Source organism: Schistocerca nitens, chromosome 12 (assembly GCF_023898315.1).
Source record: "Schistocerca nitens isolate TAMUIC-IGC-003100 chromosome 12, iqSchNite1.1, whole genome shotgun sequence".
Lineage (NCBI taxonomy): Eukaryota > Metazoa > Arthropoda > Insecta > Orthoptera > Acrididae > Schistocerca > Schistocerca nitens.
Genome location: NC_064625.1, coordinates 131,665,780 through 131,690,419, shown reverse-complemented (window position 1 = coordinate 131,690,419; position 24,640 = coordinate 131,665,780). Strand labels below are relative to the sequence as shown.

Genomic DNA, 24,640 nt, shown 5'->3' with positions numbered 1-24,640 from the left:
TCAACTGCACATACGGTTCACGTCCACGCTGTCGCGGCATGCTACCAGTGTTAAAGACTGCGATGGAGCTCCGTATGCCACGGCAAACTGGCTGACACTGACGGCGGCGGTGCACAAATGCTGCGCAGCTAGCGCCATTCGACGGCCAACACCGCGGTTCCTGGTGTGTCCGCTGTGCCGTGCGTGTGATCATTGCTTGTACAGCCCTCTCGCAGTGTCCGGAGCAAGTATGGTGGGTCTGACACACCGGTGTCAATGTGTTCTTTTTTCCATTTCCAGGAGTGTATAACAATGTGAGCACTGATTCTTCTTCAAGAAAGTAACGAGAATTTATTCAGGTTTTGCCACTATTGATGTAAAGTGAATTGTTAATGTTCCAAGAGTTAAAATATTTCGTCTTAGTGATGTTAAGTTTTGACAATACAGTGTGTTGTTTTCTCTATCAATCAGCACTAGTCTCTTTATTTCAAGTTTCACATATATAATTTTGCTATTCCGGGTTTTTCAGTAACAGAACTTCAACTGACGATGATCTACATCTACATATACATATATACTCCGCTAGCCACCAAGCGGTGTGTGGCGGAGGGCACAATTCGCGCCAAAATAATACACTCCTGGAAATGGAAAAAAGAACACATTGACACCGGTGTGTCAGACCCACCATACTTGCTCCGGACACTGCGAGAGGGCTGTACAAGCAATGATCACACGCACGGCACAGCGGACACACCAGGAACCGCGGTGTTGGCCGTCGAATGGCGCTAGCTGCGCAGCATTTGTGCACCGCCGCCGTCAGTGTCAGCCAGTTTGCCGTGGTATACGGAGCTCCATCGCAGTCTTTAACACTGGTAGCATGCCGCGACAGCGTGGACGTGAACCGTATGTGCAGTTGACGGACTTTGAGCGAGGGCGTATAGTGGGCATGCGGGAGGCCGGGTGGACGTACCGCCGAATTGCTCAACACGTGGGGCGTGAGGTCTCCAGAGTACATCGATGTTGTCGCCAGTGGTCGGCGGAAGGTGCACGTGCCCATCGACCTGGGACCGGACCGCAGCGACGCACGGATGCACGCCAAGACCGTAGGATCCTACGCAGTGCCGTAGGGGACCGCACCGCCACTTCCCAGCAAATTAGGGACACTGTTGCTCCTGGGGTATCGGCGAGGACCATTCGCAACCGTCTCCATGAAGCTGGGCTACGGTCCCGCACACCGTTAGGCCGTCTTCCGCTCACGCCCCAACATCGTGCAGCCCGCCTCCAGTGGTGTCGCGACAGGCGTGAATGGAGGGACGAATGGAGACGTGTCGTCTTCAGCGATGAGAGTCGCTTCTGCCTTGGTGCCAATGATGGTCGTATGCGTGTTTGGCGCCGTGCAGGTGAGCGCCACAATCAGGACTGCATACGACAGAGGCACACAGGGCCAACACCCGGCATCATGGTGTGGGGAGCGATCTCCTACACTGGCCGTACACCACTGGTGATCGTCGAGGGGACACTGAATAGTGCATGGTACATCCAAACCGTCATCGAACCCATCGTTCTACCATTCCTAGACCGGCAAGGGAACTTGCTGTTCCAACAGGACAATGCACGTCCGCATGTATCCCGTGCCATCCAACGTGCTCTAGAAGGTGTAAGTCAACTACCCTGGCCAGCAAGATCTCCGGATCTGTCCCCCATTGAGCATGTTTGGGACTGGATGAAGCGTCGTCTCACGCGGTCTGCACGTCCAGCACGAACGCTGGTCCAACTGAGGCGCCAGGTGGAAATGGCATGGCAAGCCGTTCCACAGGACAACATCCAGAATCTCTACGATCGTCTCCATGGGAGAATAGCAGCCTGCATTGCTGCGAAAGGTGGATATACACTGTACTAGTGCCGACATTGTGCATGCTCTGTTGCCTGTGTCTATGTGCCTGTGGTTCTGTCAGTGTGATCATGTGATGTATCTGACCCCAGGAATGTGTCAATAAAGTTTCCCCTTCCTGGGACAATGAATTCACGGTGTTCTTATTTCAATTTCCAGGAGTGTATTTCCCCCCGTCTATTCCACTCACGGATCGCGCGAGGGAATAACGACTGTCTCAACGCCTCAGTACGAGCTCTAATTTCCCTGATCTTTGAATGGTGATCATTGCGCGACTTGAAAGTTCATGGTAATAATATGTGCTCTACATCCTCAGTGAAGATCGGATTTCGGAATTTAGTGAACAGCCCCTTCCTCTTAGCGCGCCGTCTATCTGCAAGTGTGTCCCACTTCAAACTTTCTATGAGATTTGTAACACTATCTCGATGGCTAAATGTACCAGTCACGAATCTTTCCACTCTTCTTTGGACCTTCTTAATCTCTTGAATCAGACCCAACTGTTAAGGGTGCCATACAGACGATTAATACTCCAAGACTGGACGAACTGACGTATTGTAAGCTATTTCCTTTGTTGAAGGACTGCATCGCTTCAGGATTCTACCAATAAACCGCAATCTAGACTTCGCCTTGCCCGTTACTTGTGTAATCTGATCATTCCATTTGAGATCATTTCGATTAGTCACACCCAGATATCTGACGGATGTTAGCGCTTCCAAAGACTGATCATTCATTTTGTACTCATACATTAATGAGGATTTTCGTCTTGTTATACGCACTAGGTTACACTTACTGATATTGAGAGATAAGTGCCAGTCATTACACCACGCGTTTATTCTCTGCAAATCTTCATTGATTTGTTCACAACTTTCGTGTTATACTACTTTCCTGTCGACTACAGCATCATCGGCAAACAGTCTCGCTGTCAATACCATCAACCAGATCGTTTATGTAAATCGAGTAAATGATCGTAGCAGCAATGAGATTTATTAGCAGCGAACTGTTGTGGATGTGTCTACACTTTAAAGCATGCATTGCACATCACGTTGGCAGTAGTTTGAATTTTTTTAAATTTTTGACTGGCGTAGCAGCAGCAGCCGCATTAGTTTGGAGACAGGAGCACAGCATTTATTCATTGCACAAACAGGCAGGCCATTTATAATTTACATGTGATACATTTAACATTTCAGCAGTGACATAATTCTCACATGGGACATATTTTTTAGTAGTTATTTATAATTCATATTTTCCTCGTCCCGACGGCCATGCCACAGTGGTATTACCGGTTACCATCAGATCACCGAGATTAATCGCTTTCGGGCTGGGCTAGCACTTGGATGGGTGACCATTCTGTCTGTCGAGCGCTGTTGGCAAGCGCGGTGCACTCAGCCCTTGTGAGGCAAACTGAGGAGCTACTTGATTGAGAAGTAGAGGCTCCGGTCTCGTAAAGTGACATACGGCCGGGAGAGCGGTGTGCTGACCACATGCCACTCCATATCCGAATCCAGTGACGCCTCTGGACTCAGGATGACACGGCGGTCAGTCGGTACCGTTGGGCCTTTCAAAGCCTGCTCGGACGGAGAGTTTTCCTCGTAGTCAGACTGCTACAATTATTGCTAACAGGACGGCTTTCATAAATTTAACATAACAGACTGTACTCTCGCCATGAGCGTTGGGGCACACAGTTTAATATTGCATTTCCGATTAACTTTTGCATTGCTTACCACTTTTCAAGAATTTCGGAATTTCCTACGAACTTAAATACGAGCTTAACTGTTCCTCTAATCAAAATTTCAGTGTCACAGTACCATACAGACAAAATACCAGTCAACAGGACTATACATTACCGTAAACCAAAAACTAATAACTACTTTCAAGAAAGATAATATTTGTGGGAATAAATGATGACTAACTGAAACCCTCAGCTGCCGGCAAGTGTTGTTGATATACCTCGATGTGAACAGCTGAAAATGTGTGCCCCGACCGGGACTCGAACCCGGGATCTCCTGCTTGCATGGCAGACACTCTACCCATCTTTTTTTCCTCCTTTTGTTCGTTTTCGTTCGTTGTATCTGCTCAGGGCGGACGTCGAAAGACACCCGTTTCAGTTCGTCGTTGATCCATTAACTCAGTTTTTTTATTGAATACGCTGAGCTACCGTGCCGGCGCCATCTGAGCCACCGAGGACACAGATGAGTAGCGCGACTGCGGGGACTTATCCCTTGCACGCCTCCCGTGAGAGACACATTCCCAACTGCCCACAATTCTACATATGTACGAGGTGTGGCTAGAAAAAAACCGGACTAGTACTGGTGAAACAATAAAACGAATGCAATAAGGCTGAAAGTCGCGTGGCCTGTCACGTGACTCTCGCTCCGCCTACTGCTCGAGTTTCATCTGCCTCCTGCACTCAGTCTGCCCGTGGCGTCTGTTTTAAGTAGTTGACGTTTTGTCTGTGCGTCGGAAAATGTTGAGTGTACAGAAAGAACAGCGTGTTAACATCAAATTTTGTTCCAAACTAGGAAAATCTGCAAGTGAAACGTTTGTAATGTTACAACAAGTGTACGGCGATGATTGTGTATCGCGAACACAAGTGTTTGAGTGGTTTAAACGATTTAAAGATGGCCGCGAAGACACCAGTGATGATACTCGCACTGGCAGACCATCGTCAGCAAAAACTGATGCAAACATTGAAAAAATCGGTAAACTTGTTCGACACTTTCCTTGTCAACTCCTGTTAACTCAGACAGTGCTCTGATTGTTAAACGGCGATCTTGTCGAACAAGTTTACCGATTTTTTCAATGTTTGCATCAGTTTTTGCTGACGATGGTCTGCCAGTGCGAGTGTCATCACTGGTGTCTTCGCGGCCATCGTTAAATCGTTTAAACCACTCAAACACTTGTGTTCGCGATACACAATCATCACCGTACACTTGTTGTAACATTACAAACGTTTCACTTGCAGATTTTCCTAGTTTGAAACAAAATTTGATCTTAACACGCTGTTCTTTCTGTACACTCAACATTTTCCGACGCACAGACAAAACGTCAACTACTTAAAACAGACGCCACGGGCAGACTGAGTGCAGGAGGCAGATGAAACTCGAGCAGTAGACGGAGCGAGAGTCACGTGACAGGCCACGCGACTTTCAGCCTTATTGCATTCGTTTTATTGTTTCACCAGTACTAGTCCGGTTTTTTTCTAGCCACACCTCGTATTGTACCTTACAGACATTTCCCTACCCACTCATATATAGGTAAAGGCTACCCAGCCATTGACCTTCGTCTGTGCGAATGCGCACAGGTTGCCCAAACTCTTACGGGAATCGCCAAAGCGTGCGCGAGTAATGAGTGGGTGGGCAAATGTCTATAAGGTAAAATACATATGTAGAATTGTGGACAGTTGGGAATGTCAGTCTCACGGGAAGCGTGCAAGGCATAAGTCCCTGCAGTTGCGCTATTCATCTGTGTCCTCGGTGGCTCAGATGGATAGAGCGTCTGCCATTTAAGCAGGAGATCCCGGGTTCAAGTCCCGGTCGGGGCACTCATTTTCAGCTGTCCACATCAAGGTGTATCAACAACACCTGTCGGCAGCTGAGGGTTTCAGTTAGTCATCATTTATTCCAGGGAAAAGCTGCACGGTCATCAACAGTACTGTCTTCATATATAATATTTGCTGTTTGCATTCTTCTTTTACGATATAATTTCAGATTTAATATTTTACCAGTTTACATAAGATCTTGACTGGAGTATTGTATTGTATTAGCATCAGCAACAGTGTAATGGGCGAGGAGTATTTCGCTATGCCAGTGGTTATACTCGTAATTTCCCAGTGCTGGACGTGAGCCTGGGAAGTGGACTCACCCAGCATCGGTGATGGTGTAGCTTCCCAGCGAGAGCTGCGATGTCGCGACATCGATGTTGACCTCCAGCGAGACGAGGAGGTCCTCCGCTTTGGCGTTGATGCTGCCTGTCGGTCCGATGTCCAGGATCTTCAGTGTATAGTCGTACGCTACCTGCAACCGCAGTAAGGTGACAGAGTCAGTCAACATGAGGCCAACTAGTGAGAGCTCAGTGCTGTTGCTGTGGTCACCAGCCCGAAGGCTTGTCCGATGCAGCTCTCCAAACTGGTACAACATGCAGTAATCTCCTCATCTCTGCGTAACTACGAAAAACTATAAATACTCGTATATCAAGCTGCTTGCCGTACTCGAAACTACAATTTCCGTTCCACCTCCCATCCACAATTCGCTGCATTACGATTTTCACTTTGCCGTCAAGGTCTCATGACCTGTCATATCAATCTATATATTTTCTAAATCAAATTGTGCAACCGATTTCATTTTTAGTAGACTCGATTTACATCTCCGTCCATGATCTGTCAACCACTGTGAAGTTAGCTGAGAGTACTTTCGATTCTACAGCTTACAATGAAACATCCCAAATTGTAAATTAACGATCGTGATGAAACTTGGCGATAGCATATAGGAGACAAAATAATGCTATGCGTTTATTTATTTATTTATTTGCCTGCGCCCAATTTCGCTCTTAAGGGGCAAACCACACCCAGATAGATAATTCGGGAGAATCTTCAAAAGGATAATAAGGAAAACATGTTTTTCGTGTCAAAGTTGAGATGTAATTAACGTTCTTCGTGACTGTATAATCGACATCTGTAACAATTAACATTTTTGAGAAACACCCCAACAACAATAATTAATTTTAAAAAATGAAAATTTTTGTTACAACGCAAATTAAAGAAACCTTCAAGCCACATATACAGCGTGTTACAAAAAGGTACGGCCAATCTTTCAGGAAACATTCCTCACACACAAATAAAGAAAAGATGTTATGTGGATATGTATCCGGAAACGCTTAATTTCCATGTTAGAGCTCATTTTAATTTCGTCAGTATGTACTGTACTTCCTCGATTCACCGCCAGTTGGCCCAATTGAAGGAAGGTAATGTTGACTTCGGTGCTTGTGTTGACATGCGACTCATTGCTCTACAGTACTAGCATCAAGCACATCAATACGTAGCATCAACAGGTTAGTGTTCATCACGAACGTGGTTTTGCAGTCAGTGCAATGTTTACAAACGCGGAATTGGCAGATGCCCATTTGATGTATGGATTAGCACGGGGCAATAGCCGTGGCGCGGTACGTTTGTATCGAGACAGATTTCCAGAACGAAGGTGTTCCGACAGGAAGACGTTCGAAGCAATTGATCGGCGTCTTAGGGAGCACGGAACATTCCAGCCTATTACTCGTGACTGGGGAAGACCTAGAACGACGAGGACACCTGCAATGGACGAGGCAATTCTTCGTGCAGTTGACGATAACCCTAATGTCAGCACCAGAGAAGTTGCTGCTGAACAAGGTAACGTTGACCACGTCACTGAATGAAGAGTGCTACGGGAGAACCAGTTGTTTCCGTACCATGTACAGCGCGTGCAGGCACTATCAGCAGCTGATTGGTCTCCACGGGTACACTTCTGCGAATGGTTCATCCAACAATGTGTCAATCCTCATTTCAGTGCAAATGCTCTCTTTACGGATGAGGCTTCATTCCAACGTGATCAGATTGTAAATTTTCACAATCAACATGTGTGGGCTGACGAGAATCCGCACGCAATTGTGCAATCACGTCACCAACACAGATTTTCTGTGAATGTTTGGGCAGGCATTGCTGGTGATGTCGTGATTGGACCCCATGTTCTTCCACCTACCCTCAATGGAGCACGTTATCATGATTTCATACGGGATACTCTACCTGTGCTGCTAGAACATGTGCCTTTACAAGTACGACACAACATGTGGTTCATGCACGATGGAGCTCCTGCACATTTCAGTCGAAGTGTTCATACGCTTCTCAACAACAGATTCGGTGACCAATGGATTGGTAGAGGCGGACCAATTCCACGGCCTCCAAGCTCTCCTGACCTCAACCCTCTTGACTTTCATTTATGGGGGCATTTGAAAGCTCTTGTCTACGCAACCCCGGTACCAAATGCAGAGACTCTTCGTGCTCGTATTGTGGAGGGCTGTGATACAATACGCCATTCTCCACGGCTGCATCAGCGCATCAGGGATTCCATGCGACGGAGGGTGGATGCATGTATCCTCGCTAACGGAGGAAATTTTGAACATTTCCTGTAACGAAGTGAAGTCACGCTGGTACGTTCTGTTGCTGTGTGTTTCCATTCCATGATTAATGTGATTTGAAGAGAAGTAATAAAATGAGCTCTAACACGGAAAGTAAGGGTTTCCGGACACATATCCACATAACACATTTTCTTTCTTTGTGTGTGAGGAATGTTTCCTGAAAGTTTGGCCATACCTTTTTGTAACACCCTGTATACGTCCATGCATAGTATATCTGGTTTCTGAAATACCATTTTTGGATAATGAGCTATAAACAATGTGCTTTTGGGGTATTTTCAACATACCTAATTTAAGTACCTAAACATTCGTTACTATTGTAGCTATTTATCTCAGTTATATTAGTTATGTTTTAAATTGGTGCTTTAATTTTATATTAATGTTATTTTTTTTGTTTTTTGTTTTTTAGTTCACTGTTTCACATATACGTAGTTTGTTCACTGAGGGTGTAGTGCTATGCACGCTACAGGGCGTCTGGCACAGAGCTCTGCTTGAAGTAAGTGATTGGTAACGGTTCATTGTGCCACTGTGGTACCAACAGCTGCTGTAGATGCAGTGTAATGCGCCTGTGGCATACGCCAAATACGATGGTCTCCCCTGTCTGTAGTGGCACGTGGCTGTCTGGAGGCTGGTCTTCTTGCGACCGTACATCCTCGGTACCACCACTCTCAGCAGTGATGTACAGTGTCTAAACTGTTGGCAAGTGTTTCTGCAGTATCACAGAAGGAACAGCCAGCTTCTCATATCCCAATAAGACAAGCACTTTCAAACTAGTGACGTACTGATAATGGCGACATTATCGTCTTAAGGGGCTCCGGAACGCCCTATACTTGCAATGTTAAAATAACGCTTATAAATTACATCTTTCCTCACAAAGTATTTGAGGTAGGAAGTTGAACTTTTTACAGATTATTTATTGGAATATGGACTACAACTTAACACAGGGATTTTACAAAATTTTAGTTCAGTTATTAAAGATGATTTTTTTCAATTGTAATGAAAATTCACAACATTTTTTTGCAATTTTTTATTTATATATTCAAAAATATACAGTTTTTTGGAAAAAGGCTGTGTTAAATTATGCAGAAGGTACTGTGTAACATTTACTGAAAGTTTGAAACAAATATGTTTGGAAGATCCTTAGAAAACATGTAATTAGTATGAGAAAATAAAAGTTTTGGGAATCGAGCGACAAAGATTGGATTAACTTTTTAGTGCATTCCAGGTCCATAGGATGGATTATGTTCATCCTCTGCAAACTCCTCCTCCAGCTTCCTCTTGTTCCTCCTCCTGTTTGCTCTTGCTTGTATTTCTAGACTCTTTACAGCCCTGTCTGCAGCCCGAAGGCGTTCCTTGTCTAAAGCAAGCATCGCTCGTACCATGTTAGAACCTATCTTCATTCCCATATTTCTAAATACCTTGCACCTTACAATGTTGTCATCATTGAAAGTCGCAACAGCATCATACACACCAAAGTGAAGTGTTTCTATTCCAACAAATACAGTCTTGGGGATTCTCGACCATATAACACTATTTACACTTTCATTGGGGTTTTGAGTTTTTCCGTGAATACACTTTTTCAACAGTTCAGGTGCTGCTAAGTCTCTGAAAATAGGTTTTATCACCTCCATTATTGCATGAGGCAGACTATGCTTATGAGTGTGCACTTCACCAGTTAGCAATCCTTTGTTATATTTACACCAACTGTCTTCTTCTTTGGGACACAAGCTATGTTGGGGATTTTCATCGTCTTTATTGTTTACAGTAATAACACATACCTTTGGCTTTCCAACATTTCTCCTTTTCTTAAAAGCCTTCAGAGGATTTCTAATAACTTTACTTTTACTCATTATTATACTTCAACAAAACAGACTCAAGAAACAGAAGTAATTACGAATATTTTCGAGATAACGACAGAGTAAATAAACATGAAACAATCGACAATCACACCAGCGATATATATTGAGCCATCACATGTTAGCCACAACACATACTTTATCTCACATCACTAAAATGTACCTGATGAACACGGACGTTAATTATAACACCATTTGACAGCAGTTTACCAGCGCCACAGTGGGTCACGCCCATGTAGAACACATTTCAAAAAAAATTTAAAAATAGTTGTAGTCTTCGGAATTGAATAAATTATATATCTATTAAAAGGTAATAGTCTGCAGATTCAGAAAACGCAAAAAAGTAAAAATTGAACTTCTCATGATTTTGAGCCTTTCCGGAGCCCCTTAAACGCATTCTCGACTAACATCAACTCACCACGTCCATTCTCAAAGATAACTGACGCATAAGGCCGTTACAGGGTAGTCGAAGCGAAAAAAACGCCCTTATATGACTGTGCACTGTGCAACAACTGCAACTGACCACCTCCTTACCACACCCCCCCCCCCACCCCCCATGCGTGAGTGGAGTCAACTTCGCATTTTTAAATGGAAACGTACATCTGCGAAAAAAAAATACCTACGTTACTAAAACCATTGTTTCCTATTTGTGGAAGATGGTGTTGTAATTGCAAACCCCTGTTTTTCCAATTAACGAACGACATATCTGATTCTACATTGCCTTGTTGTTGTTGTTGTGGTCTTCAGTCCACAGACTGGTTTGATGCAGCTCTCCATGCTACTCTATCGTGTTCAAGCTTCTTCATCTCCTAATACTTACTGCAACCTACATCCTTCTGAATCTGCTTAGTGTATTCATCTCTTGGTCTCCCCCTACGGTTTTTGCCCTCCACGTTGCCCTCCAATGCTAAATTTGTGATCCCTTGATGCCTCAGAACATGTCCTAAGAACCGGTCCCTTCTTCTTGTCAAGTTGTGCCACAAACGCCTCTTCTCCCCAATTCTATTCAATACCTCCTCATTAGTTATGTGATCTACCCATCTAATCTTGAGCATTCTTCTGTACCAAAACATTTCGAAAGCTTCTATTCTCTTCTTGTCCAAACTATTTATCATCCATGTTTCACTTCCATACATGGTTACACTCCATACAAATACTTTCAGAAACGACTTCCTGACACTTAAATCCATATTCCATGTTAAAAAATTTCTCTTCTTCAGAAACGTTTTCCTTCCCATTGCCAGTCTACATTTTATATCCTCTCTACTTCGACCACCATCAGTTATTTTGCTCCCCAAATAGCAAAACTCCTTTATTACTTTAAGTGCCTCATTTCATAATCTAATTCCCTCAGCATCACCCGACTTAATTCGACTACATTCCATTATCCTCGTTTTGCTTTTCTTGATGTTCATCTTATATCCTCCTTTCAAGACACTGTCCATTCCGTTCAACTGCTCTTCTGTCTGTGACAAAATTACAATGTCATCGGCGAACCTCAAAGTTTTTATTTCTTCTCCCTGCATTTTAATACCTACTCCAAATTTTTCTTTTGTTTCCTTTACTGCTTGCTCAATATACAGATTGAATAACATTGGGGAGAGGCTACAACCCTCTCTCACTCCCTTACCAACCACTGCTTCCCTTTCATGCCAATCGACTGTTATAACTCCCATCTGGTTTCTGTACAAATTGTAAATAGCCTTTCGCTCCCTGTATTTTACCCCTGCCACCTTTAGAATTTGAAAGAGAGTATTCCAGTCAACATTGTCAAAAGCTTTCTCTAAGTCTACAAATGCTAGAAACGTAGGTTTGCCTTTCCTTAATCTTTCTTCTAAGATAAGTCGTAAGGTCAGTATTGCCTCACGTGTTCCAACATTTCTCCGGAATCCAAACTGATCTTCCCCGAGGTCGGCTTGTCTTTACGATGTACATGTAAGCCTTTGTGTTATATATATTGACATTTATGACCTAAGTTTAGTTTAATGTTGTAAACTTAAATGTGCAGTGTAATATGGCTATTTGTCGCAATGTCTGGCTAGAATCCACGTTTAGTGTGATCCAGGAGCGACGTGTGTGTAATGCTTTTCTGTTCCCATCGTGATGCTTGACTTTGTTGAGACGCCTTATCTCTCACAATGAGGATGCTCGAGCCTGGTTAGTATGTCCACTGGTGGGTCTCTTAATTGCCGCTTCATGGGTATTTTACCTTATTTCAGTAGTTTTGGTTATAATAAATGAAAAGCACCATTTTGCTTTTGTTCTACAATATTACTTTTATTGCTAACCGGTTTTCGGCTTACAAGGCCATCTTCAGACATTTACTGAGTATTATCACCAAAGAAGTTAAATGTTAGCAGACAACATTGGAAGAGATGTAACACATCTAGAGTGAAGTAGAAACATAGAGTAAGTAACATCTTTGCAATGAAATAGGAAAAACTGAACAGTACATAAATATCAATGTAGTTGACAAGAAAACCTTTAGCACAAAATAGGAATAGCATGTCTACATAACAGTTTCTATTAATAAACGAAACTAATAAAATAAGATAAAATTAGTACTAGGCAAGGCTGCATCAAGAGGTATGAAACATGTATAGTGATACACAACCAATTAAAAAAGAAGAGACAGTTGTCAATGTAAATACAGAATACATAAGGGACTTAAGCAATATCAATAAGATAAACAGAAATTAATAAATGCAGGAAAATTGAGGTGTTTGAGGGAACCTACAGTTTGAGAGTGCGGTGGTACTGCATTTTAACATTAACATTATAATAAAAGCAGTGGCTGTGTACAAGTTTTCATTAAATAAATGAGCAAAGCAAAATGTGAACAGTATTTGATGAGACAACTACAAGGGGAGTTAAACATGCACAGTAATACAAGTTAAAAAGAAACCCTTAACTATTGAAACTACAGCCTATGTGTAATACAAAGGCAACCACAACAAATAAAACAACTTAATGACTACAGGAAAACGGGAATATGTAGGAAGAGAGAGTGTGGGAAGTAATGAACAACAAAGATGATTATATGAAGTTTAGGAGAGGGGAAGTGTTGAGTTGTGTCTCGTCATTTAGGATGAGATCTGGACTGTGAGCAAGATGTTTGTTAATTTCCAGGGCTTCCAGCAGGTTGAGTTTATGGCCTTTGTTTGCTAAGTGAAGTACATGGGACACTGGCTGGTAGTTGTGACCCTCACTCAGTACATGCTCAGCAAATGCAGAGTCTGAATTCTGCAACCTCCAGCTGCGTTCATGTTCAGTCAGCCTAGTTCATATGTCTCTGCCTGACTGACCAATGTAAAATTTGTCACAATCAGAGCAGGTGATTTTGTATACCCCACTGTTGGCTAATAACTGGATCTTGTCTTTGCTATTAAAAACACACTGGGCTGCAGTGTTCCTGACATAGTAGGAAACCCTATACTTGCAGGATTTCAGTGCTTTGGCTACAGTCTGTGATACCTGACCTAGAAATGGTAGAGTACACCATTTCTTGCAGACAGTGGATGGGGAAGCAGGTGGGGCATAGAGGAGGGGTATAATTTTCCGTTTTTGTTCCCTGTGCAAGATGTGATCAATAAGAACTGGATTGTAGCCATTGGCTGTGGCAATACATTTTATTGTATCTAACTCTGGACATGGGGATAGATATGAGACGGTGTACCATTGAGTGGAAAGCTGCATGTTTGTGAGCTATGGGGTGTTGTGAGCAATTAGGTATTACTGTGTCTGTAGTTGTTGTGCCGGCCGAAGTGGCCGTGCGGTTAAAGGCGCTGCAGTCTGGAACCGCAAGACCGCTACGGTCGCAGGTTCGAATCCTGCTTCGGGCATGGATGTTTGTGATGTCCTTAGGTTAGTTAGCTTTAAGTAGTTCTAAGTTCTAGGGGACTAATGACCTCAGCAGTTGAGTCCCATAGTGCTCAGAGCCATTAGAACCATTTGTAGTTGCTGTTTTTCTGTAAATTTTGAAACAATGTGTGTGTGTGTACTGACGTCAATGGTGAGATCTAAGAAGTTTATGGATTTGTTGCCAATTTCCATAGTGAACTGGATATTTTTATGTTGAGTTGTCTTGTAGTAACAGTCCACATACACAGGATATCATCTACATATCTAAACCAGTATTTGATGTTTGCACTCAAAGGTACTGTTTTTAGAAAATTTTGTTCAAAATGGTCCATAAATATTTCAGCCAACAGTGGACTAAGAGGGGAACCCATAGCTAAGCCATCTAATTGTTTATAAAGAGTGCCTTTGAACTGGAAATAGTTCTGTGCAAGGCATGTCTGTGTGGCCAGTCTCAAGTTTTGGTTATCCTTCCGCAGGCAGCCGCATAGTGGCCAGCACGAAAGTTATAACGCATCGATGGAAACGAACACCGAAATAAATCACCCTAGTGGTGGCGTTCGAGGGGGCCGGGGGGGGGGGGGGAGGTTGGAAAGGGGGGACGACCGATGGGCTGGAGACTCACCACAATCAATCCCGTTGGAAATGGAACACTACATCCCCATACAGTTGGCTTATGTGCCAGAAATGTCGATGTGTAGCCATATTATTTGTATCGTATAGTCACATATGCAGCACACGAGTAATGTTTGAACATTAGTATCAACTGTTAGAACTCAAACGTTTACCTTTACATTGTAAGTGAAGTGTAGAATCAAATGCGTCGGTTGTTAATCGCTAAAACAGTTACACTTGATATTTATCGAAAACAGTACCTTCGACCACGGATGGAAAAAGGTTTGAGTAAGCTGCGCGTATCTTTTGGTTCATGATGTAGAATCCAAATATGCAATAAAATGGGGCGTTCTCATTTGGAAATACAAAGTTGACACCTCTCACGCAAGAGGAATGGTTACAAGTTGGCCAGATGTAGCACAGACGTCCCCTTTACGAATATCAACTTTTCACCTAGAAGACTTACTTCTTACGATGTGTTGTTTTTGGGATATTTGGTGACTACTGGCCACCGTGAAAGAGAACAGCGGATGCATGAATATGTGTGTAGCAAAAAAGTATGACACAAATTTCAAAAAAATGGCTCTGAGCACTATGGGACTCAACTGCTGTGGTCATAAGTCCCCTAGAACTGAGAACTACTTAAACCTAACTAACCTAAGGACAGCACACAGCACCCAGCCATAAGAACACCGTGAATTCATTGTCCCAGGAAGGGGAAACTTTATTGACACATTCCTGGGGTCAGATACATCACATGATCACACTGACAGAACCACAGGCACATAGACACAGGCAACAGAGCATGCACAATGTCGGCACTAGTACAGTGTATATCCACCTTTCGCAGCAATGCAGGCTGCTATTCTCCCATGGAGACGATCGTAGAGATGCTGGATGTAGTCCTGTGGAACGGCTTGCCATGCCATTTCCACCTGGCGCCTCAGTTGGACCAGCGTTCGTGCTGGACGTGCAGACCGCGTGAGACGACGCTTCATCCAGTCCCAAACATGCTCAATGGGGGACAGATCCGGAGATCTTGCTGGCCAGGGTAGTTGACTTACACCTTCTAGAGCACGTTGGGTGGCACGGGATACATGCGGACGTGCATTGTCCTGTTGGAACAGCAAGTTCCCTTGCCGGTCTAGGAATGGTAGAACGATGGGTTCGATGACGGTTTGGATGTACCGTGCACTATTCAGTGTCCCCTCGACGATCACCAGTGGTGTACGGCCAGTGTAGGAGATCGCTCCCCACACCATGATGCCGGGTGTTGGCCCTGTGTGCCTCGGTCGTATGCAGTCCTGATTGTGGCGCTCACGTGCACGGCGCCAAACACGCATACGACCATCATTGGCACCAAGGCAGAAGCGACTCTCATCGCTGAAGACGACACGTCTCCATTCGTCCCTCCATTCACGCCTGTCGTGACACCACTGGAGGCGGGCTGCACGATGTTGGGGCGTGAGCGGAAGACGGCCTAACGGTGTGCGGGACCGTAGCCCAGCTTCATGGAGACGGTTGCGAATGGTCCTCGCCGATACCCCAGGAGCAACAGTGTCCCTAATTTGCTGGGAAGTGGCGGTGCGTAGGATCCTACGGTCTTGGCGTGCATCCGTGCGTCGCTGCGGTCCGGTCCCAGGTCGACGGGCACGTGCACCTTCCGCCGACCACTGGCGACAACATCCATGTACTGTGGAGACCTCACGCCCCACGTGTTGAACAATTCGGCGGTACGTCCATCCGGCCTCCCGCATGCCCACTATACGCCCTCGCTCAAAGTCCGTCAACTGCACATACGGTTCACGTCCACGCTGTCGCGGCATGCTACCAGTGTTAAAGACTGCGATGGAGCTCCGTATGCCACGGCAAACTGGCTGACACTGACGGCGGCGGTGCACAAATGCTGCGCAGCTAGCGCCATTCGACGGCCAACACCGCGGTTCCTGGTGTGTCCGCTGTGCCGTGCGTGTGATCATTGCTTGTACAGCCCTCTCGCAGTGTCCGCAGCAAGTATGGTGGGTCTGACACACCGGTGTCAATGTGTTCTTTTTTCCATTTCCAGGAGTGTATTTATGTAACTTTTAGTAAAATTCAGCAAATATACACGAATACTATCTCCCTCATGAATATAAAAGTAGCTCAGATGATAGAGCACTTGCCCGCGAAAGGCAAAGGTCCCGAGTTCGAGTCTCGGTCGGGCTCACAGTTTTGATCTGCCAGGAAGTTTCATATCAGCGCACACTCCGCTTCAGAGTGAAAATCTCATTCTGAAAACATCCCCCAGGCTGTGGCTAAGCCATATCTCCGCTATATCCTTTCTTTCAGGAGTGCTAGTTCTGCTAGGTTCGCAGGAGAGCTTCTGTAAAGTTTGGAAGGTAGGAAACGAGATACTGGCAGAAGTAAAGCTGTGAGTACCGGGCGTGAGTCGTGCTTCGGTAGCTCAGATGGTAGAGCACTTTCCCGCGAAAGGCAAAGGTCCCGACTTCGAGTCTCGGTCGGGCACAAAGTTTTAATCTGCCAGGAAGTTTCATATCAGCGCACACTCCGCTGCAGAGTGAAAATCTCATTCCGAATATAAAAGTAGATAAATACAACAGAAGTCACTTCACATGCAAAAGGAAAGCACACTATCCAAAAAACGCTGTAGCGTTCGAAACAGTGGCTCGTTTTCACGCGGGAACTGAGCTTCTGCATTCATTGACTGACAAGATAGAAATACAACAGCTTTCGCCTAACCGTTGACGATCTACACATGGTTAGCACACTCTAACAGCTATGGTAGCACAAATTAGAAGTGGGCACACGGATTAGCACTGAACTTACAGCGAAAACTAATAAGTGGAAACTATAGTTCCCACTGGTCACTAAATGGTTTTGCAAGATGGGGAAACACTTCTCGTCACTTGCTCAGTGACGGATCCCCTCAATGCCACCTTCCATGAATGTGTTGTCTCCAGAGGTTTTGCAGGTGCGTGGTCTGGAAAACCACCTGATCTGAATTCATATGACTTTCAGCTCTGGGAATATCTAATGTAGGAAATACTAGGGACACATTCAATCTCCACCTAATTTGATGGCCAGTATACAGCAACACGTTGGCGAGACTTCACTTAAACTGCTGCTAACAACTCTTGATCATGTTTTTAGTGCTCATAGTGAACAAATTGTACGGGGTGTTCAAAAAATCTCTCCGCAGTGCCTTACGATTGTTCGTCTGCCTAGGTTACTTAACCTTCAAGTGGACTCTCCCTACATTCCACTGTTTCATTTATCTCAGCCAGCGGCAGTAGCATCGTTGGTGTGTGTCGTTAGGTGTTGACGTGAACGTTCAAGTTTAGTTCTTTTGTTCATTTGTTTCATTTTTGTCACTGTTAAAATGCTATCCATTGAAGAACGTGTGCTTTTAGTCGAACAATTGTTCAGAACTGACGGTAAATACACAGTTTCAGTTCGTCAAACATTTAATTCAGTTTTCCCGGAGATAACACTCCCACATCGCGATACTGTGTGAGATTTCATTAACAAATTTCGCAGTTCGGGTTCAGTGACAGATGCACCGAGAAGTGGTCGTCCTAGCGTTTCGTCTGAGGATAAACTACTCGATATTTCAGATAAAATGTCCACGAGTCCGAACAAGTCAGTAAGAAAACTCGCCCAGGAAATCGATGTTAGTGTCGGAACAGCCCACGCAGCTGTACGGAAAAATGGGAAAACCCATACAAAGTGCAAGAACTGAAAAATACTGATCATGGCAAGAGACTGCAATACTGTCAATGGTTCAAAAATTTCATTCAGCAAAATGGAAGTGGTATTCTTAATGAAACGTTTTTCACAACTAAGGCGTGGTTTGTTTTATCCTGCTACATGAACTCGTAAAATTCTCGTATGTGTACTGCAAATCCATTGTGTTCCAGAAGAAATGTTACAGCTTGTGTTTGGGAACATGATTAGACGCATTGAATTGTGTATTCAACAACGGGGGGGAGGGGGGCACTTTCAACATTTAATGTGAAAAAATTTAGGTAAAACTGAATATTCAATACATCTACATCTACATGACTGCTCTGCAATTCACATTTAAGTGCTTGTCAGAGGGTTCATCGAACCACAATCATACTATCTCTCTACCATTCCAATCCCGAACAGCGCGCGGGAAAAACGAACACCTAAACCTTTCTGTTCCAGCTCTGATTTCTCTTATTTTATTTTCATCATCATTCCTACCTATGTAGGTTGGGATCAACAAAATATTTGCGCATTCGGTAGAGAAAGTTGCTGACTGAAATTTCGTAAGTAGATCTCGCCGCGACGAAAAACGTCTTTGCTTTAATGACTTCCATCCCAACTCGCGTATCATATCTGCCACACTCTCTCCCCTATTACGTGATAATACAAAACGAGCTGCCATTTTTTGCACCCTTTCGATGTCCTCCGTCAATCCCACCTGGTAAGGATCCCACACCGCGCAGCAATATTCTAACAGAGGACGAACGAGTGTAGTGTAAGCTGTCTCTTTAGTGGACTTCTTGCATCTTCTAAGTGTCATACCAACGAAACGCAATCTTTGGCTCGCCTTCCCCACAATATTATCTATGTGGTCTTTCCAACTGCAGTTGTTCGTAATTATAACACCCAGGTACTTAGTTGAATTGACAGCCTTGAGAATTGTACTATTTATCGAGTAATCGAATTCCATCGGATTTCTTTTGGAACTCATGCGGATCACCTCACACTTTTCGTTATTTAGCGTCAACTACCACCTGCCACAGCATACAGCAATCTTTTCTAAATCGCTTTGCAACTGATACTGGTCTTCGGATGACCTTACTAGACGGCAAATTACAGCATCATCTGCGAACAACCTAAGAGAACTGCTCAGATTGTCACCCAGGTCATTTATATAGATCAGGAACAGCAGAGGTCCCAGGACGCTTCCCTGGGGAACACCTGATATCACTTGAGTTCTACTCGATGATTTTCCGTCTATTACTACGAACTGCGACCTTCCTGACAGGGAATCGCGAATCCAGTCGCACAACATAGGCCCGTAGCTTGATTACAAGTCGCTTCTGAGGAACGGTGTCAAAAGCTTTCCGGAAATCCAGAAATACGGAATCAACCTGAGATCCCCTGTCGATAGCGGTCATTACTTCGTGCGAATAAAGAGCTATGTATTTTCACTGAGTGTCATTTCGGTGTATTAACTGCGGCATACGCCACGCTCGGCTAACAATCATACGGCACTGCAAAGAGACTTTTTGAATACTCCGTATAAATGGCAGTTAATAATAAAACCAACATGATAGCTTTCCCATTTGTTTGACATTTTCTGCCCATGTCCTCTACCTAATCCATTACATATGGAAACATTTCTACACATATTTCTTGCATCCAGAGCGCCAGATTTGCACCTAGTGGCCAAAATTAGAACTAATTTGTTTTTCAAGTGCAAATCCGTTTAACACATTAGAATACCCATCAAGTTTACAATAATTATAGCCCACGCTGGACGGATGGCAATAGGTGTACTTCAATTATAACCACCTGATAGCCGAAAATGCGTGTCAGAAATTGTGTTGATTATGGTCTGAACAGAGAGAGGCAACCAGCAACCAGCAAGTGTCTGGACTTGACGCGTGAGTACTGTGGAGGAAAGGCAGCTGTGGTGAGGGTCGGGTGAGTAGGTGGTTGTGGGCGTGGCGGGTGGTCTGACACGACAGACGGAACAACATGCACTTACGGAGACCGTTGGGAAGTCCAGGCCGACGCTGAACACGTGCAGGGACGAGTTGACGTAGCGGACCTTGGCGTCGCCGTCTCGTTGGAATGTGGACAGGTCGGTCAACCAGCCCTTCTTCAGCGAGATCTCTGTCGTGCGCTCGATGCCCAGCGGATCCGTCTGGCGACAAAAACACCCCCACCATCCGGCAGTCAGTCTACAGCTTTTAATGCAAAACACCGAGACTCGTTTATATTGCACTACACAGTTCACCTTTGAAGTGAATAACACGATACGCTCTAGTGTGTTGTTTATATTACACTACTGGCCATTAAAATTGTTACACCACGAAGATGACGTGCTACAGACGCGAAATTTAACCGACAGGAAGAAGATGCTGTGATATCCAAACGATTAGCTTTTCAGAGCATTCACACAATGTTGGCGCCGGTGGCGACACTTACAACGTGCTGACATGAGGAACATTTCCAATCGATTTCTCAAACAGCAGCTGACCGGCGTTGCCTGGTGAAACGTTGTTGTGATGCCTCGTGTAAGGAGGAGAAATGCGTACCATCACGTTTCCGACTTTGACAAAGGTCGGATTGTAGCCTATCACGATTGCGGTTTATCGTATCGCGACATTGCTGCTCGCGTTGGTCGAGATGCAATGACTGTTAGCCGAATATGGAATCGGTGGGTTCAGAAGGGTAATACGGAACGCCGTGCTGGATCCCAACGGCCTCGTATCACTAGCAGTCGAGATGACAGGCATCTTATCCGCATTGCTGTAACGGATCGTGCAGCCACGTCTCGATCCCTGAGTCAACAGATGGGGACGTTTGCAAGACAACAACCATCTGCACGAACAGTTCGACGACGTTTGCAGCAGCATGGACCATCAGCTCGGAGACCATGGCTGCGGTTACCCTTGACGCTGCATCACAGACAGTAGTGCCTGCGATGGTGTACTCATCGACGAACCTGGGTGCGCGAATGGCAAATCGTCGTTTTTTCGGATGAATCCAGGTTCTGTTTACAGCATCACGATGGTCGCATCCGTGATTGGCGACATCGCGGTGAACGCACATTAGAAGCGTGAATTCGTCATCGCCATTCTGGCGTATCACGCGGTGTAATGGTATGGGGTGCCATTGGTTACACGTCTCGGTCACCTCTTGTTCGCATTGACGGCACTTTCAACAGTGCTCGTTACATTTCAGATGTGTTACGACCCGTGGCTCTACCCTTCAATCGATCTGTGCGAAGCCGTACATTTCAGCAGGATAATGCACGACCGCATGTTGCAGGTCCTGTACGGGCCTTTCTGGATACAGAAAAAGATCGACTGCTGCCCTGGCCAGCACTTTCTCCAGATCTCTCACGAACTGAAAACGTCTGGTCAGTGGTGGCCGAGCATCTGGCTCGTCACAATGCGCCAGTCACTACTCTTGATGAACTGTGGTGTCGTGTTGAAGCTGCATGATCAGCTGTACCTGTACACGCCATCCAAGCTCTGTTTGACTCAATGCGCAGGCATATCAAGGCCGTTATTATGGCCAGAGTTGGTTGTTCTGGGTACTGATTTCTCATGATCTATGCACCCAAATTGCGTGAAAATGTAACCACATGTCAAATCTAGTATGATATATTTGTCCAATGAATACCCGTTTATCATCTGCATTTCCTCCTGTTGTAGCAATTTTAATGGCTAGTAGTGTACTATTGTTATTGGACTACATGCGGCACTTATTTTGCATCATTTAACCCTAGCCATATCAACAGGGGGAGGGATGGGTATTTTATGACCAACTGTTGCGAATATACTCTACATTTCAAAACAGTGAAAAATGTATTTACAATGTAAGGAACGGTGAGAGTCAGGTGACTAGGTTGTTGTGGGCGTGGCGCGTGGGCTGTCACGACAGACAGAACAACAGGCACTTACGGATACCGTAAACATAAGCAGTGTAAAACTCAGACAGGCACAAATAAAACAAGACACTCCCATGTTAAATTCCATCTGCAGCGTTCGTCAGAAAAGGAAACACACACATACATACACACTTTGATTAACATGAGCAAACTCACCTCACACACACGACCGCCATCTCTGTGAGTTCCGACACGCATTCCAGTCCGAGCTGCTGGAGAGGGCGGCGTTGTGTATGTGAGGTGTGTGTGTGTGTGTGTGTGTGTGTGTGTGTGTGGTTGCTATGTTGTTTTCTATTGGTGATTGTATTACAATTCATTTTGGTAGGAATCCAAGAAATGGTTTGCCACAATGTGTGTGTGTGTGTGTGTGTGTGTGTGTGTGTGTGTGTATTTACTTTTATGATGAACGCTGGCTGGAAGCTAATGTGTAAATATCTGCAACTTAACCCGTCATCTTTACAGTAAGTAGCACTATATTTATCCTTACACTCTTGATACTCCTACTTCGAATTTCCACTGTTCGAAAAATGGATTCTTCTATCAGGTTACGTAACTGTTTCAGATTTTTAGGTTAAACCGACAATATTATTAAGTTCCCTCTCAATTACTAGTAGACTTAACTTTTAACAGTTAATATTATACTCAATAATTTCAGATTGTGGACCTTACTTGCACATAAATATGTCTTTAAATAGTGTGTTCTTAACAATTAACATAATCCGTATTTCTTGTATTCCTTTTCTGTTGGTCAAGAAGCGTGACACTCTCCCTCATCCATCCCCCCCCCCCCCCCCCTCACGCCTCTCACCTCGGTCGGTAGCATATGTTATAGAAAATGCGTTACTGTTATTAGCTTTACGATTACATGAAAGAAATATGACTTTTGTGCCCACTGTAACAGCAATGTGAAAAATCACAAAATATTAATAATTTGTACTAGGGTATCTATGAGTTTCTGATTGGCTGAAGCAAGGGTTTGGCGAGGTTGGTGAAGTACTAACGAGACTTTTGAAGCGTAGTTTGGTTTCCTTTGAAAATAACTCAAATTAATTTAGTGATGACGCATGTGTTTCCTCAAATAGTAAACAATCCTGTAAATAATGGCCCTTAAGCTGATTTGTAAAATAGTTTGAAATAGCAAGTGATCACCTCCAGAACTACTTCAGCGAAATTCGGCTTTTTGAACCTATAAAAAACGTCCTACAATGTAATACGGTTCAAAGTTCTGAGGAAAACCGGTGCAAGCTACAGCACAAGTCTGAGAATACACTAAATGTACGAGAAACAAGAGGGAATGGGAAAAATAGAAGACCAACGACTAACTGTCCCGGTTAAGGAAGTTGTAAGACAAAATGCAGTCAATCTGAACATCTAAGATGCAATAACGCAACTAAGAGAAAGGTTGAGTAGTTTAATTAAAATTTAATCAGCGTGAATTGCGGTAGTAAAATGGCAATGCTGTGTTCAGCGGAAGTAAAGAAAAATGAATTCAGCATTTTACTCAGTACGCAATACGGACTGTGGGTAAACGGACGAAAGAGGAAGGTAACTAGGATTAGCGAGAAACATCTAAACCACCGATTTAATACAGTCTGGTTTCTGTACAAGATGTGATTAACTTTTCGCTCCCTGCATTTGATCCCTCATAGCTTCTGAATTTCAGAGACTGCACTCCAGTCGATATTGCCAGATGCATTCTCTAAATCTGCAAATGCTGCAAACCTGCGTTTACCTTTTTTCAACCTACCTCATAAGTTAAGTCGCACGGTCTGAACTGCCTCGCATGTTCCTGTATCTCTCTGGAACCCAAACAGATCTTCCCCGAGGTCAGCATCTTCAAGTTCATCCATCTTTCTGAACGTAATTCCACCTATTATTATGAAACCATAACTTAATAAACCTGATAGTCGGATATTATTCTTAGTTACCAGCATCTGCTTTCTTTGAGATTGGAATTACTGAATCGTTCTTCAAATCTGAGGGTATTTCGCCTACTCAAATGTGTGTGATTTCCTAAGGGACTAAACTGCTAAGGTCATCGGTCCCTAGACTTACACACTACTTAAACTAACTCGCGCTGCGGGCAAAACACACACCCATGCCTGAGGGAGGACTCTAACCTCTGGCGGTGTGGCCGCGCGATTCGTGACATGGTGCCTCTAACATAGCGGCCACTCCGCGCTGCCACCTTCCACGTAGAGAATTACTAGACTGATACTTTTCTGTCAGCATTTTCATTGACGAGACTCAGAGGGCCATAGACACGGGTTCACAGGTAGATGCCGTGTTTCTTGACTTCCGCAAGGCGTTCGATACAGTTCCCCACAGCCTTTTAATGAACAAAGTAAGAGCATATGGACTATCAGACCAATTGTGTGATTGGATTGAAGAGTTCCTAGATAACAGAACGCAGCATGTCATCCTTAATGGAAAGAAGTCTTCCGAAGTAAAAGTGATTTCGGGTGTGCCGCAGGGAAGTGTCGTAGGACCGTTGCTATTCACAGTATACATAAATGACCTTGTGGATGACATCGGAAGTTCACTGAGGCTTTTTGCGGAAGATGCTGTGGTATATCGAGAGGTTGTAAGAACGGAAAATTGTACTGAAATGCAGGAGGATCTGCA

The 24,640-nt window shown here is 44.4% G+C and overlaps 1 protein-coding gene and 1 non-coding gene across 2 annotated transcripts in view; one reads left to right on the top strand and one right to left on the bottom strand.

The window, feature by feature from the left end:
- The window catches only part of LOC126215207 (uncharacterized), a 74,538-nt gene that overhangs the window by 33,947 nt on the left and 15,951 nt on the right, over window positions 1-24,640 (bottom strand). Inside the window, exons 3-4 of the mRNA XM_049941871.1 lie at window positions 20,102-20,260; window positions 5,732-5,883 (exon numbers count right to left, since the gene is read on the bottom strand). Coding sequence (XP_049797828.1) covers window positions 5,732-5,883; window positions 20,102-20,260 — 311 coding nt within the window. The remainder of the gene's footprint in view (window positions 1-5,731; window positions 5,884-20,101; window positions 20,261-24,640) is intronic.
- On the top strand, window positions 5,338-5,411 carry Trnak-uuu (transfer RNA lysine (anticodon UUU)). Its single transcript has one exon. It is a non-coding gene; the product is annotated as a tRNA-Lys (tRNA).